The following is an 18,666-nucleotide window of genomic DNA, read 5'->3' on the forward strand; positions in this document are numbered from 1 at the left end:
CGAGTGCGCGCGCGTGCGCGCATAGAACCCCGTTGGCGAAAGCCACGCCCCACCGAGGTAGGTTTGGTCCCCGTGTCCCCGTGTCCCCCGGGCTGAGGAACCTCCTCCGGGTGGCCGCCCGTACCTGCACGGACGTGGGAGGGAAGGGAACTGTGTCCCTCTCGGGTGACCAGAGGCCTGGAGCAGCGCCGTGGTGACTGGCGCGCCCTTGGTCCATCTCTGTGTCTTTGCACCGAAGGACTCGAACCGGAGTCGGGTGAGTACCTCCTGCCTGACTCCGCCTCGACGGGACCCGGAGGAATTTTCCGGGAGCCCCCTTGGAGGGACTCTTCCCCTAACCGACCCCTTTCCACCCACCCTACACCCCGGCCGGATGTACCCCGCTCTGAGGACCTAAGGCTTTAAGGCCTCCTCCCTCCCAACCTGCCAGATCCCAGGCATTCCTTCGGAGAAGTCACCAGGGACACCTTGGGGTCTCCATCTCCAGGGAATGACACCGTCCTTCCTCTCCCATTGGGGCTGCCAGACTCTATAGCCCCCCTGATGCTGTTTTTGTACCCTTCTGAGATATTTTTTTTTGTTTTGCATTAAGAGAAGAAAGCAAAAGAATATTTTGTGACACCGGAAAGTTCTGTGCAATATAGAATTCAGCGTCTGTGCGCAGGATTTTATTTGGATTGGGCTATGATTTCCTGTGCGTAGGCATCTTGTGGCTGTGTTCTCATTACGACCAAGAATTGCCTTGACTGCCTGTGAATCTCGCAGTACGGTTACTCTATGTGGCACTTCACTCGAGTTTGCCCAACTATGATCTAACGGATTTGAATCTGCAACCTAGGAGAAAGACAGTGTGGGTAAACCTGAAATATCATAAGCCAATATTATAAACCTGTTGTATATATGAAGGAAAGAGAAATCGATATGAAAACAGTTTTGCATAAGAATCTACATAAAATGAAGCCTCGAAGTTTCTAGATTGTTTTAAAACAAAAAGAAGGCGAGGGTGATAATGTTTTCCAACTCGACTGAGTTCTGTGTTCGCCAAAAGGGACCAAAGGTTAAAAACATAGGAAGATATTGCCCAATTTTGTCAAAATAAAATACTGGGGGGCGGGGAATCCTGATGAATAAGCAGTCCTTTACACATTTTACTCTGTTAAAAATATCAGACAGATTGAGGGGGAAGAACGCAATCACAATATTCAATGCATTTGCTAGGAAACACAAAATTGAAGGGAGCGGTTGGGTTGAGAATGATCAGGGAAACTGAGGGAAGGGTGACATTGATCAAGATCCAATATACTTGTACACTGACTTGCTCAGTGGTAACCCTTTTGTACAGCTGCTTAAAGATAATAAACTGTAATTTTAAAAAAATATATAGTCAGGCAGATAGATCAGACTGCCCTATAGAGGTATTTGGAAAAACCACAATGTATTTGCAGTTGTCATCTTCCAGTGAATTCCTGTGTTGCAATCTGCAGATTCGTCATGTTCCATGAAAACTTCTAGAGCTCAGAACCCAAAATGCACCATGTTCAGTAATGCGATGGATTAGACATGAAACATTTGCCAACTGTGAAGAAAAGGACAAACATTTTCCATAGAAATGACTCACTGATGATTGGCTCCTGGCTACTCCTGTCTGTTCTCCCCGTATGTAAATGATCTCTGAGGTTGAAGAACACTTTGCATACTTGGAGAGGAGAGGGAATAAATATCCCATGAGAGGGAAGATGATACATCTGGCATCATGTTCTCATGAAGCCATGTATGTTATTTTCTAGTGGCACACACGTTGTGTCATCTCAGCCAACAGGTGGTTGAAGCAAAAAGATTTTTAAAATGTCCTGATCATAGAATGGCTTAAGTTGATTACATTGGAAAGTTCAAAAAGTCATTTCTCCAGAGACAGCATATGTTTTACGCTTTCTAATTTATCAAACCTGGGCTTGCTTCTTGAGATCTGCTTCTGCATCTGTTTACAGCTTAACAGCCCTTGAATGAAACTCTTCCAGTTGGATTTTTTTAGTAATTTTTTTGTTGTTGTTGCTTTTAATTTTTTATTGTAATTAATAGAAGTGTTACAGTTATATTTGCCAGATAGAAGATGCATTAATTCACACACATTGATACCCCTTCTTGTGATTTCATCCCCATTCCCCTCCCCCCACCCCCTGTTGTTTTTTATTATTTTGTCGCTGTGCCAGTACTAGGGCTTGGGCACTATCCCTTATTATTTTTAGTCAAGGCTGGCTCTGGACAACTTGAGCCACAACTCCACTTTTGGTTTGTGGGGTTTTGTTCTGTTTTGTTTTGCTTTTGTCTTGGTGGTTAATTGGGGGATTAAAAGACCCTCACAGACTTTCCTGCTCCATCTGGCTTTGTACTAAAGTTCCCAAATCTTAGCTTCCAGCAGAGGGTTACAGCCATGAGTTAAAGCAGTTGGTTTTTAAAATAGTTTCATAAAGACAAAAGGAGTCCAAGAAATAAATAGTGTCTGATGGGGAGATAGACTGTGCCAGGTCTGAACTTGAATTTTTTGTGTATCTGCCTTGTGTACCCAGTACTGTTCCAGGGCTTGCCAGGGCCCCCTCCCCTACCCCATCCACTCACTTGGCCTGCCCTGTTTCTGCAGTTCTCCACCCTTTGCACCTTGTCCCCTGCCCATTGCTAATGTGGTATGCCCAACATTTACCCAAACTCTGCCTGGTATGAGCTCAGACTCTTAACTAATATAGAGCCAATGGTGCAGGTTTTGACTAAGAAGGAGCCAGAGGGAGGACAGGAAAGGGAGAGGAGAGGAAAGAAAGAAAACGACTTGCAGTTGACTATGGGACATCCCTCCATTTCTACCTGTGAAGTATTCTATGTAAGTTCTTGACTTCACTTTATTCTGAATTGCTTTAGTTTCCACACATGTAAACCCCAGTTCTATTTCAAGTGCCACATCCACACTCCCTTACTCTTTACATACTGAGTAGTCGAGGCATATTCTCTCATGTGTAACATAGATGTGGCCAGCAAATGTGTGCCTCATCAATAATGCAGCAAGACTCAGACTCAGTCATGCTTCATAGCCTGACAACTAAGCCAGCACCTGGGCAAAGTCTGTTCTGTGCTCCTGAGAATACAATGCATTGTAGCAGTGTAAAATTATGGAAAGATGTTCACTCAGTTGGTTCGGTTCTGGCTTTGACCTCAGGCTTGTCATTCCTTCCAATCTGGGCCAGTTCTAGTGCAAGATGAAGGAGAGGATTAAGTGTTTGCCAGGGCTATTCATCTGTGTTTCAGAATTTATGCTCCAAGTAACTGTCGAAAAAGAAATGAAATGGGGGAAAGTATGTAACAGTGACAAAATACCTGAGAAAATGAAGAAAGCCTGGTCTTCACTCATCGTTTCAGTCCAGGGTGACTCTGTTGTTTATGTGGAATATATAATAGAGCAAAGCAGAGGCCAGGATTGGGGGACACACCTGCCATCCCATTTATCCAATGGGCCCCACATTCCAATGTGTGCATCACCTCCCAATAACACTTCTAGGGACTACTCCATTGATGATCCAGTCACCTCCCAAAAGCCTTACCTTGACCCACCGCTGCCTTGGGGACCAAGCCTTCAATGTAGGAGTTGTGGGGAAGGAATTGGGGAAGGGGGGTGGAAAGGGGTCCATATCCATACTGTAAAGCAAAGAATGACAAATGCTGAGTTTCATTTTGCTAAATGGTGATACCAAATCTGACAATGTAGTTTCTTAAGAGAGATGGAAATTGCATTTATCACCAAAAAAAAAGAAAAAAAGGATGATACCATCTTAAATGTTAGCCTTGCAGTGATGTATCAGAAATAAGAGGCTGGGTACTGGTGACTCACTCTTGTCATCCTAGCTACTCAGGAGGCTGAGATGTAAGGATCACAATTCAAAGCCAGCCCAGGCAGGAAAGTCCATGAGACTCTTATCGCCTAAAAAACTACTCAGAAAAAGCCAAAAGTGGTGCTGTGGTTCAAGTAGTAGAGCACTAACCTTGAGCAAAAGAAGCTCAGGGACAGAGCCCAGGCCCTGAGTTTAAACATCAGGACTGGCAAAATTAAAAAAACAAACAAAAAAAAACCAGAAAAAGAAAGGCTATTAGCTTCTACTATCCTCTGTCCAGCAGTGATTTTCTTCTTCTTTCACTAAAAGAGAGAGAAGAGCTAGTCCCTGCCTCAGGGTGGTGAGTCACACTGGTCAGGAGAGGAAGGCTAAAACTGAGGCCTTCCTGTGATGACCTGATAAGCCCAAATCTCTAGAAATGGTGTTCATAGCTAAACACTCTCCAGATTTCCTAGACATTAGTGTCTGAGGAAGTGCCAGCAATAGCCACTTTACAGAAGCATGTTGGCAGGAAGCTCTCCCCATCGCCTGGCACTGCATGGCTTGGGTTACTCAGCCCTTGCGCTCAACCCTCCCTCTCAGCTGGTCTCCTCACTCAGGACTCTTGCCTCTCTAGACATCTAAACGCTACATATTCATTTTGTTAATTTCAGGAACGATTCAGAAGACATACTCTTCAAAGCTAATTATGAAAACATTTATCATCGGAATCAGTGGGTGAGTAATTTTGCACCAGACATCAGGACAAGGTATTCTTTGCACAAATGGTACATTCATGTGACTACAGTGGGAGAAGAGAGGGTCATGGCAAAGCATTGCCATGGAAGCAAATGCCAGTGTGGAAGAGCTTCCTGTAGACAGAGAAAGAAGGGTCAGGCAGCTGTGCTTGGCCCACTTTGCAGTTTCTTCCCTGTAGCTAACACAAGAGACAAGTACTTATAGACCATGGATAGACAACTGCTAGCCAACTACTTTGCACACAGGTACATAGTCAGTTTTGTACTGTGGACCACTGATGCACGGTGTGAAGTCTTGACCTGTTTTGATAGCCCCGCCCAGCCCAGGGAGCATGAACTGTTGACCTGAATTAATAGACTATGCTTGACCCCACATCCCCGCGTCCCCCCCCCCACAATGGTACAGAGAGAGAGGAGGACTCAGGCATCGCATCGTGTGAGATGTACATTTCTGGTAGACTCTGGGCTTGGACATAGCTACTCTAGTTTGTGTGTTTGTTTTTGCCCTGTGCATTCAAGTGATCACAGGCCATTTCGCATATTTGCATATGTACCACTCACCCTGAGATTTTTTTAAATCATAGATAAAAAGTGACTTTGCGTCAATATAATGTCTGTATTTCCCAATATTTAGCTCCCTTTTTCCCCTCGCTCCCAGCTCATTTCTTACCATTTAGTACACCACATTTGCCAGAGCCCATGGTTTTGCCAACAAAAAATGCTATGCTTATGAAAGAGTGCTTATTTCTTAAGTAGTTGATACTGTTTTAAATATCCTTTCTAAAAAGATGAGGAATGGATAAGGAAGAGAGAGGGAGAGAGAGTATGAATTCTAGCTTGAACTCAGGGTCCAGATGCTGTCTTTGAGCTTTATTCCTCAAGGCTAGCAGCTCAGTTTCTGGCATTTTGGTAGTTCATTGGTGATAAGAGTTTTACAAGCTTTCCTGCCCAAGCTGGCTTCCAACTAACCCTCAGATTTCAGCCTCCTAAGTATGTAGGCATGAGCCATCAGTGCCCAGCAAAAGATTAATTGTTAAATGTTCTGCATTTCACATTTCATGCCTTCTCCTCCGTGAAACTTTGTGTTTTTTTCCCTGGGTTCAGTGTGACAAATGGTGGGAAGACAACACTGGCTAAGAACTTGCAGAAACACCTGCCAAACTGCAGCATCATCTCTCAAGATGACTTCTTCAAGGTAACCATAACCACAAAACTTTAATAACTTATTGAAAATGCTTAATGTGGAGCCAGGAGTTTGGCCTAGTGGTAGAGTGCTTCCCTAGCATGCACAAAGACACAGGTTTGATTCCTTGGTACCACATACGTAGAAAAAAGCCAGAAGTGGTGCTGTGGCTCAAGTGGTAGAGCTCTAGCCTTGAGAAAGCCCAAGGACAGTGCTCAGGCCCTGAATACAAGTGCCAGGACTGGGAAAAAAAATGCTTAATGCATTGATTAAGCACAGTGTCTTACTCTGTAATCCCAGCCTTTCAAGTGACTGAGGCAAAGACATTCACAAGTTAATGGTCAATTTGGGCTGCATAGAGAGATGCTGTCTCAAAAATAAGTGTGTATGTGTGTGTGTGTGTGTGTGTAAGTGTGTGTGAGGCTTGAACTCAGGTGCTGAGCCACAGCTCCACTTCTGGTTTTCTGGAGGTTAATTGGAGATAAGAGTCTGATAGATTTTCCTGCCCAGGCTGGCTTTAAACTATGATCCTCAGATCTCAGGCCCCTGAGTGAATAGGATTATAGATATGATCCACAGGCTTTAAAAATAAGAAAGTTGATGACAATTTAATATATCCCAAAAGCCTCTATGGAGTGATGCGTCTAGCACAAAGCATAGACTCCATGCAATGATGTTAGTTGTCCGCCAGATGGCACCATCTATTGGTTCTAATCTTTTGATCTTAGTACCACTAAAAGCTTTAAGACATCTCTTTATTATATAATGGTATTATTTCTGCCCTACACACTATTTTGATGGGTATTTTATTATTTTTCTAGCCAGAATCTGAAATAGAGACAGATAAAAATGGTTTTTTGCAGTATGATGGTAAGTAGATTAACTTATAAACAATTATATGCTTACATTCGCTTTCTCTTTCAAACCCAAAGAAATCCACTACCCGTGAAGACAGTCTTTAAATGGCTTAACTATATTGCTATACTTTAAACAAATCATTACAGGTTTCTGATTTATCTTCATCTATTTAAAGAAATAAAATCTTTTGTCCAGATTTGTATTTCCAACTAAAAACATTGATGCTCGCTTTTCCTTCTGAAGCGAGGCTTGCCGGCTTTCCACTCATCCCCCTCTGGGCATTCATAGCTCGTCATGGCCAGCCTCACTCACCACGCTGCCTCCCCGGAGGAAACCACACATTCATGCTCTCAGTGTACCTTCCCGATATTGAGTACCAGGAAGCTTGGGTTCATTTGATTGTTTCCTCTGTACTTCTCACAAAAGCCTGAGGGTTTTTTAATCATTATTTTAAAGATAAATCAGAGGCTTTAGATCCATCAAAAATTATTTCTTTTCTTTCAGAGAATGTTGTGGTAACATACTGCATTGAATTTACACATCTTATTAACTTTTCTTTCTTTCTTTTTTTCTTTTTGTGTCAATTCTGGGGCTTGAACTCAGGGCCTGAGCAATTTCCCTAAGCCTCTTTGTGCTCAAGGCTAGCACTCTACCTCTTGAGTCACAGAACCCCTCCTGGCTTTTTCTGAGTAATTTATTGGAGATAAGAGTCTCCTGGACTTTTCTGCCTGGGCTGACTTTGAACCACAATCCTCAGAGCACAGCCTCCTGAGTAGATGGGATTACAGGCGTGAACCACAGACACCTGGTATCTTATTAACTTTGATAATTGACATGGATCATTGAATACTTATGCAGACTAGCAACAATGTCATGAAGTATATTCTTTGTTTTTGAACTTTGATAACATTGAAGGAAAATAATTATGTAGCAGTTCTTGCAGACATATGATAGTTTTTTGTTTTGGGGGGGTTAATTTTTTTTTGTGGGTCATGGGGCTTGAAGTCTGGGCCTGGGTGCTGTCCCTGACCTCTTCAGCTCAAGGCTATCTACCTACCCCTGAGCCACAGCCCCACCTCCCATTTTCTAGTGCTTAATTGAAGATAAGAATCTCATGTTCTTTAGTGTCTGGGCTGTCTTTGAACAGTAATCCTCAGATTTCAGCACCCTGAGTAACTAGGATTATAGGTGAGAGCCACTGTGCCCAGCCATATAATAGTTTTAAGAAAGACAAAATCTTTGGCTTATTCCCTTTTCATGTTGAGTTGCTAAAGTCAGGAGCATGTAGTTTTATTCTTCTTTTCTTTTCAGTGAAAAGGTAATGACAATCACTATTATGGAACACTAGCCTTTAGCAAAAAAGCTCAGAAACAGCACCCAGTCCCTGAGTTGAAGCCCCAGAACCTGCACATATACAGATTAAAGAGTCTGATGGGTAAGGAATTGCTGTAAAATCACTCAGAAGGAAGTGGTAGATACAGATGAAATATAATTGACCAATACCTCATTTTTTTTTTTTTTTGTCAGTTGTGGGGCTTGAACTTTGGGCCTGAGTGCTGTCCCTGAACTCTTCAGCTCAAGGGTAGCACTCTACCCCTTGAACCACAGCGCCACTTCTGGTTTTCTGGTAGTTAATTGAAGATAAGAATCTTATGGACTTTTAGTACCTACACTAGCTTTGAACCACGATCCTCAGATCTCAGTCAACTGAGTAGCTGGGATTACTGTTGCGAGCCATCATGCCCAGCTTTATTTATTTTTTTCAGCTGCGGGATAAACTCTTACAAGTTCACTATATCTTTCTGCCTGTGTTTATATATACATTTGAAATTTTCCATAAGAAAATATTTTAATACTTATATTTTAATATTTTTATTAAACATTTAATGCTTATATTTTATATTAAATATTTAATAATATTTTAATAATTTTAAGCATTACTTAGAGCTAGGCATTGATAGCTCATGCCTACAATTCTAGCTACTCAAGAGGATGAGCCACAACTCCACTTTCATATTTTTGTGTGTGATTATTCAGAGATCAGAGCTTTATGGACTTTCCTGCCCCAGCTATTTTGCAATCCTCAGATCTCAGCCTCCTGAGTAGCTAAATTACAAGTGTGAGCCACCAGCTCCTGGCACATCATTGCCTTGTTTTTGCCAGTCCTGGGGCTTGAACTCAGGGCCTGAGCACTGTCCTTGGGCTTTCTCAAGGCTAGTGTTCTACTACTTGAGCCACAGCACCATTTCCAGCTTTTCTATATATGTGGTACCAAGGAATCGAACCCGGGTCTTAGTGCATGCTAGGCAAGCACTCTACCACTAGGCCAAACTCCTAGACCTCCCATCATTGCCTTTTATTAAAAAGCAAAATATTTGTACATTCCATAGACCAAAAGATTAATCACAGTGCAAGTTTTTAAACTAAAGCACATCAAAAATTTCCCAAACTGTGAAACCTTCTGGTTTCAGCCAAGATGAATGGACCCAACTTCTCTCTTGTGCTCATTTTAAAAACAAAACCCCTGAGCACAGTACATGAAACAGAGGAAAGCTGAAGGATGAGAAGAAGACAGTGAGCAGGACGTAAGGAATGACATGGCTGGGAATCCCTTGGGTTTCCTTTTAGCCTCCTATCCCCAGGATTGGTGCAAGGGAAGTCTGCAGCATAGAGCCATCTATAGGCATGGACAAAAAGAACTGCCAAGAAACCTGCTCCTCTAACCAGAGGACCAGAAAAAGGGTGGCCCAGCAGAATAGGAAATCTTCACGATCTCACCCAACCCACTCAGCTAAACCCAGAAAGAACATGGCGCTTCTCTCATGGTATTAGCAGGGACAGATGAGCAGTAAGATTTCTAAACCCACCCAACACCAGCTGGGTTGATCAGCTGACCTCCACATCAGCCATAGGAACAAAATCCAGACACGAGGCTTCCAAATGAATGCACCTCACTACAGAGGAGCAGAATGATGTAGCAATGTGGGGGGGGGGGACCTTTTTCTTCTAAGAAGTGGAAGCCACTGTCTGCAGGACCCAGTGTGAGACTGTGCATTCACCTCCCTGTCATCAGTGAAGCTGAACCAGCACTCTCTTATCATTTCCCTCTCCGTTAGAACACCTCCCAACTCCATCATCAGGAAGTTGAATACTTCCATTACACAGGAAGAGAGGCTGTGAGGAGGCAGGGGAGGGAGGTGGGGAGAGACTCATGACACAGTACCTAAAATTTCCAGGACAACTGTGTCAAGAACCAGAAAAAATCTCAACTTGAATAAGAAAAAAAAAAAGAAGAAGTCAGTAGGTATTTATACCATGATGCTACAAACATCCAAAGTTGCCTGATAAGGATTTTAAAGTGCTTTCCTAAGAAGTCTTCAATTAGCAATTGCAGATCTGCTTGTAACAAGGGAGGGTTTTAGCATGCTTCAATAACACAATAGAAGATATTTTTTAAAGGATCAAAATTTTGGAAGTAAAAGAATACAATAACTGAAATCTCTTAAAGCTTACTGGATGAGCTCAGTAGCAAAATAATCAGCTCAGAGACAAAATGCTAGTAGTTACTATGAACAACAGAGAAAAGAGACTGATGAGAATGTGCCATTGGAGTTTCAGAAAAAGGAAGAAATATTCAATTTTTGAGAAAATACTCTTCAAATTTGATTGGAGACGCAAACTATCATTTCAAGCATACGAGAGACCATGAATTACTTAATATTGACAAAGGCACAAATTACAGGTACCACAAGTGAGAAAGGACTGTGATTGCTCTCCTACAGAGATTCAGAGAAGGGGATTTTTCTGAACACTTAGGGAATGCTTGAAAACTAGATTAAATTCCAGAGAAAATGGCACCTGCGAGAACTAACACCCTAATAAAAATTGTAATATCCATATCTATTAACCAAATTAATCTATGCTTTAAAATGTTTTGTACTAAGAAAACCTCAAAGCCCTGATGGTTTATTTAGTAGTCTTATAATGAGGCTGAGAATTCTCATTTCTGAGATGTTACCAGGTCTTCTCTAGGAATAACAATTTCAGAACTACTTTCCTAGGCTACTTTTTCTAAAGTCACAATGCAAGCTCAGAATGTATATACATTTTACATTTTGTCATCTGGCTGGACACCAGTGGCTCATGCTTATAACCTTAGCTACTCAAAAGACTTAAATTTGAGGATCAAGATTCAAAGCCAACTTGGGCAAGAAAGTCCACAAGACTCTTATTTCCAGTTAACTACTAAAAAGCCAGAAATGAAGCTGTGGCTCAAGTTGGCAGAGTGCCAGCCCTGAGCAAAAAAGCAAAGAGACAGCCAGGCCTGAGTTCAAGTCCCATACACATTTATGACCATTGTATTTTACAGCTCTCTGTAAAAACTCTTTGAATATCAAACTACTACTCTTTGTCAAAGACATTACATATGTTTTTCACAATATAACACTCAATGTGTATTTACTGGCGAGTGCTAGGGTTTGAAATCAATGCTTTGTGCTTTTGTGCAGCTTACTTCCTTAGCTGACACTTTACCACTGGAGCCACATCCTACATTCCCTCCAAAATTAATCTTTGTGTAGGAGGAAAGAATGGATGAGATCAATCTAACAAAGGCAGGCTTGAACTTAAGGCAGTGAAAGCTAGAAGCAGAGGCATTTGCTTTTCTCTCTACATTTGTACCTGCTTGGAATTTTTTTCATAATAAAAACAAGGCATATTTTGCTTTGTCAGTGTTAGCGTTTGCATTGTTTGTCTGCAGTATTTGTTATTAGATATCTTGAAGGATAAAAGGAATGGGGGTTATTATGTACACTTCAAGAGTCCCATCTTCACAAAAAACTCTCTGATGTTTCTTATCTTGTATGTTTATTTTAGTACTTGAAGCACTTGACATGGACAAAATGCTGGCAGCTATTTCTTGCTGGATGGAAAGCCCAGAGCACACAGGGGGACCAACAGACCAGGAAAGGGCTGAAGAAATCTCCATTTTAATCATTGAAGGTTTCCTGATCTTTAATTATAAGTAAGTGTTTCCACTCTAATACTGACCTGAGTGAGTGAGAAAAGCCTTGTGACCTAAACATGCTTTTATCTTAGGCCATTCGACACCATATGGAATAGAAGCTATTTTCTCACCATTCCATATGAAGAATGTAAGAGGAGGAGGAGGTAGGTGTTGAAATCCCTTTTGTATCATATTTCAAAAGACATCATTAAACATTATGATGGTCATTTAGCAAGTTTAAACTTGTGTTCAGGAGCAAAATGTTTTTCTTGTGCCAGGTACCAGTAGCTGACACCTATAATTTTGGCTACTCAGTAGGCTGAGATCTGAGGATCACGGTGTGAAGCCAGCCCAGGCAACAAAGTTAGGGAGACTCTTATCTCCAAGGAACTACTCAAAAAAAGCTGGCTCAGGTGGTAGAACATTAGACTTGAGCATAAACAGGCCCAGAGACAGCACCAGGACCTGAGTTCAACTCCAGGACTGGCCAAAAAAAGAAAACAAAAAACACTTTCTTGTATATCATCATTTACATGGAACAGTTTGAGCACACTGCTCTCCCCCCCACCCCCCCAAAAAAGGCGTATGTCAACCTTTTCAAGTGATTTCTACTAAATCTTCAAATAAAGCAGCCCCATCTTGGTTGTGGTTTGAAGTTAGTGAGACTGTTCTGCTACAGCTTCAAAAACATCATTTAGAGGTTATCCAATACCTATCAATATCTTATTATTTATAATGGATACTTCTTACTTAACTCCTTTAGAAAGCACTAGTTGAAAAAACAATAATGACAAGTGGCAATATGCAAAGTTAAGGTACAGATTGGACAAGTCCATGTTACTGTCTTTCTAACCTTGTGTCTAAAACAAGTGAATCTTAAATGTTATTTAGATTTAATCTCAACAATATTCCCAGTGTGCTTTATTAATTGTATGTTCCTATCAACATAAAGTTTTCTTTGTGCTTCAACAGCACAAGGGTCTATGACCCTCCGGACACCCCAGGGTACTTTGATGGTCATGTGTGGCCCATGTATCTAAAGCATAGAAAGGAACTGGAGCACATCTCGTGGGAAATTGGTAGGTACCCGTTCTCTGTCCATTTAAGGCCTTTGAGTTGTCATTTGCCTCCAAGGACTTGGAAATTGTTTCTTCTGTATATAACCTATACTGAGATGCTTCCGGCAAAAACTCTGAGTTTCCCTCTTCCACAACTAGGTTCTGTTCCTTTCTGTTTTTTTCTGTAACTCTGGTCCAAAGTTGCCATTCACTGAAGGCTTTCCATGGAGAGCCTAATCTCTGTTCTCTGGCAGTGACACCAAAGATGCCAACCTCATGAGCTGGTCTTCTGCTTGGAGCAAGGGCTGTGATATTACACTCTAAGGGCACTGACCAAGTCCCACACATTAGTCCAGGAAGGCTTCCTGGAAGAAGCCAGAGTTTGGAAGAGACCAAACTCTGATGCGTTTAACGGGACAGATTAACAGATTAATCTGAGGCAAGTACAAGGAAAGACCTGAAAGACCCTAGTAACACCTGAAGGGAAAGCTAGCATGGTTGTGACAGATGAAACCCAGGGAGGGAGTTAATGTTGATCTCACCTTCAAGGCCCATAGGCCTGCTAAGAGTTTGGGGCCTTGACCTAAGAAGAAAAAAAGTGAGAAGCTTCTACAGACAACAGGGTGGAGTGACGCATTTTTTTTTAAAGTAAGATCTCTTAGCTGTGGAAGATGGATTTACATGGTTCAGGACATATAGAATTTGTTAGAATTGTGTGATGAGGTAGATGGAGCATCTTGGGAGATGAGCTGGGAAGTATGGCCCACAAGGAAGGGTTCCAGCCGTGAGCAACTTCTTCTTTTTCTCCAAAACTGCCTCCATCAGTTTCATTATACATGCATTTCTTCAGGCCTGGAGAATTCTATTTGAGTACATAAATGGCAGGGCCCAGACCAGTGCCTGGAGAAACTTCCCAGGTCTTCCCACGGTCAGAGCTGGAGGGTCGGCTCCCTTGAGTGGCCCTCTGGATCCAGCATCTCTTCAGTCTCCAATGCACATGCCACCTCTGTTTCCTTTCTCTTTTATTTAAATGATTTGCAAAGGAGCAGTTATATTTTTTTCTATAATCAAAATTTGGGATTTATTATACCTGACTTAGATCTGTATCTTTTCTCTCACTGCTATTTTTTTTTTCTTTTCTGACTGTATCAGGTGCCTGTTAACATTGAACTGCCACCTTTCCTCTTCTTAGTTTCCTTAGATGGAACAAAATCTGAAGAGGATCTTTTTTGCCAAGTGTATGAAGATCTTATGAAAGAACTAGCAACACTAAAAGGTAACTATCACCTTCCAGCATAGATACTACCGGAAGAAAAGCCAGAAAAAGAGTCATTACATACCTAAGAATACCATGCCAGAATGCTGAGGGGTTACTTTGTTCATTCATTTATTCATTGCTCGAGATGAATTCAGATTCAGTGATTCCTTGTGCATTAGGGTAAGTTGATTATTTTGATTTGGGAATTTTTTTTTAATTTTTGTTTTTGTTTTTGCTTTTTGCCAATCCTGGGCTTGAGCTCAGGGCCCGAGCACTGTCCTTGGAATTTCTCAAGACTAGAACTCCACCACTTGAGACTCGCACCACTTCCAGCTTTTTTTCTATGTAGGTGGTACCAAGGAATGGAACCTGGGTCTGCGTGCATGCTAGGCAAGCACTCTACCAGGCCAAACTCCCAGCCCAATTTCATTATTCCCTTTAAAAGTCAAATAGGTGTCTGATCTAGTGAACCTGAAATTATCCACTTGGAAGAATGAAATTTAAAAAATGTTGGTCATCTTAATTCCTTTATTCCATTAAATAGCTTCCTTAAGATTTCTGCTTTGCAAATGCTTCAGAACAGAAGGTTTTAGAAATGACTTAAGTCGTCTTTAAGGTTTTTCTTATTAGACAGCTCATTACAGAGTTTGAATTCCTCCTCCATCAGAGTTACATAAACGGAAAGTGCAGAGGTGGCAGTGGCTTCAGGCTCACTGTATTAAGGAGCTCAACAAATGCTGTCTTGGAATCTCTGCTGGAGTTCTACTTGAGTTCATTCTGAAGTGCCTCTCTTCTGCTCAACAGCTGTGAAAACCTGGGGTCAGCATCCTGCTCCCAGTCCATCAGACCAATGACAAGCTTGTCCATGAATGGATCAGTGTTATTTTCACTACTTCCTATGAATACAAATATTTACTTAGCAGTCTATCACCTTAACCACTCAGCCACCTCAATCTCTAAAATTCTCTGAACAGTCTTTTGGTTTCATGGTGCTGAGGGTCGAACTCAGGGCCTCACTTATGCTAGGCACAAACAACATCACTGACTTTTAACTTGTGTTTCATTTTTGTTTTGTTTTGTTTTTGTTTTTTGCCAGTCCTGGGGCTTGAACTCAGGGCCTGAGTACTGTTGTTGGGCTTTCTCAAGGCTGGAGCCCTACCATTTGAGCCACAGCAACACTTTTACCTTTTTTATTATGTATGTGGTACTGAGGAATCGAACCCAGGTCTTGGTGCATGCTAGGCAAGCCACTCTACCACTAGGCCACACTCCCGCCTTTAACTTTTTCTTTTTTTGTTCTGTCGTCCTGGGACTTGAACTCTGGGCCTAGGCACTGACCCTAAGCTCTTAAGTTCAAGGCAAGTGCTCTACCACTTGAGCCACAGCACCACTTGTCAGTAAAAATACCCAGACTTTTGATTTGTCCTGTTGAGTCACTTGACCTGATAAACCTATGATGGCCAGGGAAACAGCACCCTCTTGTGGCTCTTACTGAATCATACACCCATCTTGTAATTGAAGACCCTCCACCTAACACTCCTGATTTAAGAAACAATAACAAAAAATCCTTAAGAAGGTAGAAATTAGCAGAAGAAAAGGCAGGCTGAGGGACCAACCAAACTTCCAGTGTGGAGTTTGAACTACATTTGAACTACTTGAATTAAAATGATTCCTCGCTAACTGTGATGGTGCATGCCTATAAACATAGCACTTGTGAGATGGACACAGGTTGATTTCTGATTTGACTAAGGAGTGAGAACTTGTCTCAAAAAAAAAAAATTCTTGTAACTTCCAAGCAAAATGTCATCACCAACTAGCTCCAAGGAGACAATATAAGTTACTTCAGCAGTGAAGATTTTGGGTGAGAAGCAACTGCCCGCATCCAAATGCCATCTCTCAATAAGCATGAATGACATCTGTCTTCATTGAGTTCCTTCCTCACAAGGGAGCTAAGCAAAGCTGGGCGGCCATTGATTCTACACACCCCTGTTTCAGTACCAGCCATTCACATAGTCATGAAACTCATTGGAAAAAAAACAAAAATGTCTCCTTTCAAGTAGAATTAATAAACCTTGTCTGATATGCCTGTCCACTGCTGCCATCCATTACATGAGTGGAAGTTGGGCTTCCCATAATGAAGCTGGGGGACAGACCTGGGGAAGGGACACGCATGGGGTTCTGACTTCATAACTGACAGCGTCTGACCCACAGCCCATATCTGAGAGTTAGCAGCTCCCCTTTCTAATCTCAGTGAGTAGCTTCTGTGGCGTTTTAGCTGCTGGACACCCATACCTCAGAGCTCAAGTTCAGTTTATCCATAACAGTAGTGTTTAGTGCTATGACTGACTTACTGATAAAAGTAAAAAGAGCCTTGGTCATATAGCACAGGCAAAGAATGCTTTTATAGTCTGTTCCAAGGCCCAAGAACAAGCTGACTTGTTCTGAATTGCAATGTAAGCCCCCAAAGTGCATTTCTATGTATGTAACTCTTCTCCTTTGTCCTTACCTGTATCTTTGAGTCAACTAAGAAATACTTAGTTATGGGGCCGGGAGTTTGGCCTAGTGGTACAGTGCTTGCCTAGCATGCATGAAGACGTTGGTACCACATACACAGAAAAAGCCAGAAAGGATGCTGTAGTGCAAGTGGTAGAGCTCTAGCCTTGAGAAAGCCCCTGAGTTCAAGCCCCAGAACTGGCAAGAACAAAAAAGAAAAAGAAATACTTAGCTATGCTACTTAAAACTATCTGGTCTTAGATATTGGATAGAGACAAAAAAAAAAGAAAAGAAAAAAAAGGAGAGAGAGAGACAGAGACAGAGACAGACAGACAAGCAAAAGAAGGAAGGGAAGGAAGGAAGCACTGGGAGCGATTTGAAATTGGAAGCAGATATGCATTTAAAAGATTGATGGTAGTTTCTCTGTTGCATAAATAAGTTATTGTGCTTAGAGTAACCCATCACCTTTCCTATTCTTCTAGCCTTAGGATCCTGGTAACGCTGGCCTCGGGATCCTCAGGCTCAGCGTAGCCTGGTTTAACCCTGGGTCTGGGACCAAGTTAGCTCCCGTGGCCTTTTCAGTGTTGCAAATGATGAGTCTTCAGATTTTTGCCAGCTCATAGATCAGGTTGGCTTACAGGCTAACTTTCCATCCTAAATACATCAAATTAATTTGGGAGTGTGGCTTAAATGGCAAAGCACCTACCTAGCAAGAACTGTGGCCCTGAGTTCAAACCCTATACCACCAAAAAAAAAAAAAAAAGAATAGAAAACATTAACACATCAGTAATCATAAGTATTGTAATTATTATAACTGCATATAACTATATAATCATAATGATTATAAAGTAATAATAGTGAAAGTGAAATATGGAAGTACAAATTTGATTATTAACAAAACAATAATCCAGAAGAGATATCTTGCAGTGAAGATGAGCTCAAACTCAAGTGCCACCAACATAAATTATAATAATCATTTCTTTTTTCTGTTTATTCTTAAGGTTTACAAGAAACAGCAAGAAAATGAAATGTACTGAATCCTTCCTGGGGTGAATTAGAAAACTCAAAAGGACTGTGTTTCAAAACCTTAATCAAGATACAGTCTGTACTGTGGTACAGTGATAGCTTCTGTGATTAATCGTACATAGGTTTTCTAGCCTGTTGAACAGCACATATCCATACCAACAGTTAAATAGATAGGGCATAGCTCAGGAATACTGAGTCAATTCCCTGTACGGTGATTGTCAAACTTTTGTGACTGGAATCTAGAAAAATAATAATGATATTTCACCATCCAGTACAGATGTAAACCATATGTGTGTTTATGTGTATGTATCTGTATACACATACATCAGGAACTACAAGACACTGACTATATATTATGTGCTGATTTTCTTCTATTTTTAAATTTTTATATTAATTGGCAACTCTCATCAAATGCCAATGATACTGCAGTAATAGCAGTGCCTGGAATAGTTGACTAACTCAGCAATTCACCGTAGTACATAGAGATTTTGTTTTGTTATGGAAGAGTATGTGTTCCAATTGTCCAGTGTACCTCTTATGTTGAGACTTTGCTACAAACAGAAAAGGGCTGGTAATGTTTTTTGTGAGTGTATATTTGGGGTTTTTGTTTGTTTGGGGGAAATCAATGTTCTAGTGCAACAGAAGCACACAGTTACCTCAGGATCCTTTCTGTGGAAAGCAGAGGAAAGAATTGTGATTTCTTGATGCCTCTTTCAGTGCTGGAATTTAAATTATGTACCGATCAACCCTTTATATATTAGAAATAAATAGATTATTTGCCATTGCCATTGTCTCAATGCTTATAAAATAATGTATTTTGTATAGTGACTCATTTGGCCAGTTCTCATTATTTATTTATTTCTAACTAATGTGTGTTGATAATTGAGGAGTTTTTTTTTTTTAGTTACTACACAAATACAAGACAAAAACAAAGCCTAGGCTTTGAATTACAGTGTATGCATGCAGCAGCTATATGACTTTGATCAAGCTATTTACAGTCTTGATTTTTAAATATTGTGGGCTAAATATCAAGTTTAAAATCCTTCACGTGGCCTGCAAAGCTTTCTTTGTTCTAGTACCACATATCTGTATGCCATCATTTTCCATCTGAGCTGGGACATATGGTCACATTATGACTCATCCTTGCCTTGGAATGTTGCCCCAAGGCAAAAT

The 18,666-nt window shown here is 41.3% G+C and overlaps 1 protein-coding gene across 1 annotated transcript; it reads left to right on the forward strand.

The window, feature by feature from the left end:
- Positions 1 to 63: 63 nt before the first annotated feature.
- Positions 64 to 18,277, forward strand: Nmrk1 (nicotinamide riboside kinase 1). Its single transcript, XM_090329626.1, has 9 exons — positions 64 to 256; positions 4,529 to 4,592; positions 5,717 to 5,807; positions 6,617 to 6,665; positions 11,529 to 11,676; positions 11,751 to 11,822; positions 12,631 to 12,737; positions 13,909 to 13,992; positions 17,469 to 18,277. Exons 2-9 carry the CDS (start codon positions 4,564 to 4,566, stop codon positions 17,492 to 17,494), a joined length of 606 nt encoding a protein of 201 aa, XP_090185752.1. The 5' UTR covers positions 64 to 256; positions 4,529 to 4,563; the 3' UTR covers positions 17,495 to 18,277.
- The last annotated feature ends 389 nt before the right edge of the window (positions 18,278 to 18,666 follow it).

This window comes from Megascapheus bottae, chromosome 3 (assembly GCF_031878675.1).
Source record: "Megascapheus bottae isolate mThoBot1 chromosome 3, mThoBot2.hap1, whole genome shotgun sequence".
Classification (NCBI taxonomy): Eukaryota; Metazoa; Chordata; class Mammalia; order Rodentia; family Geomyidae; genus Megascapheus; species Megascapheus bottae.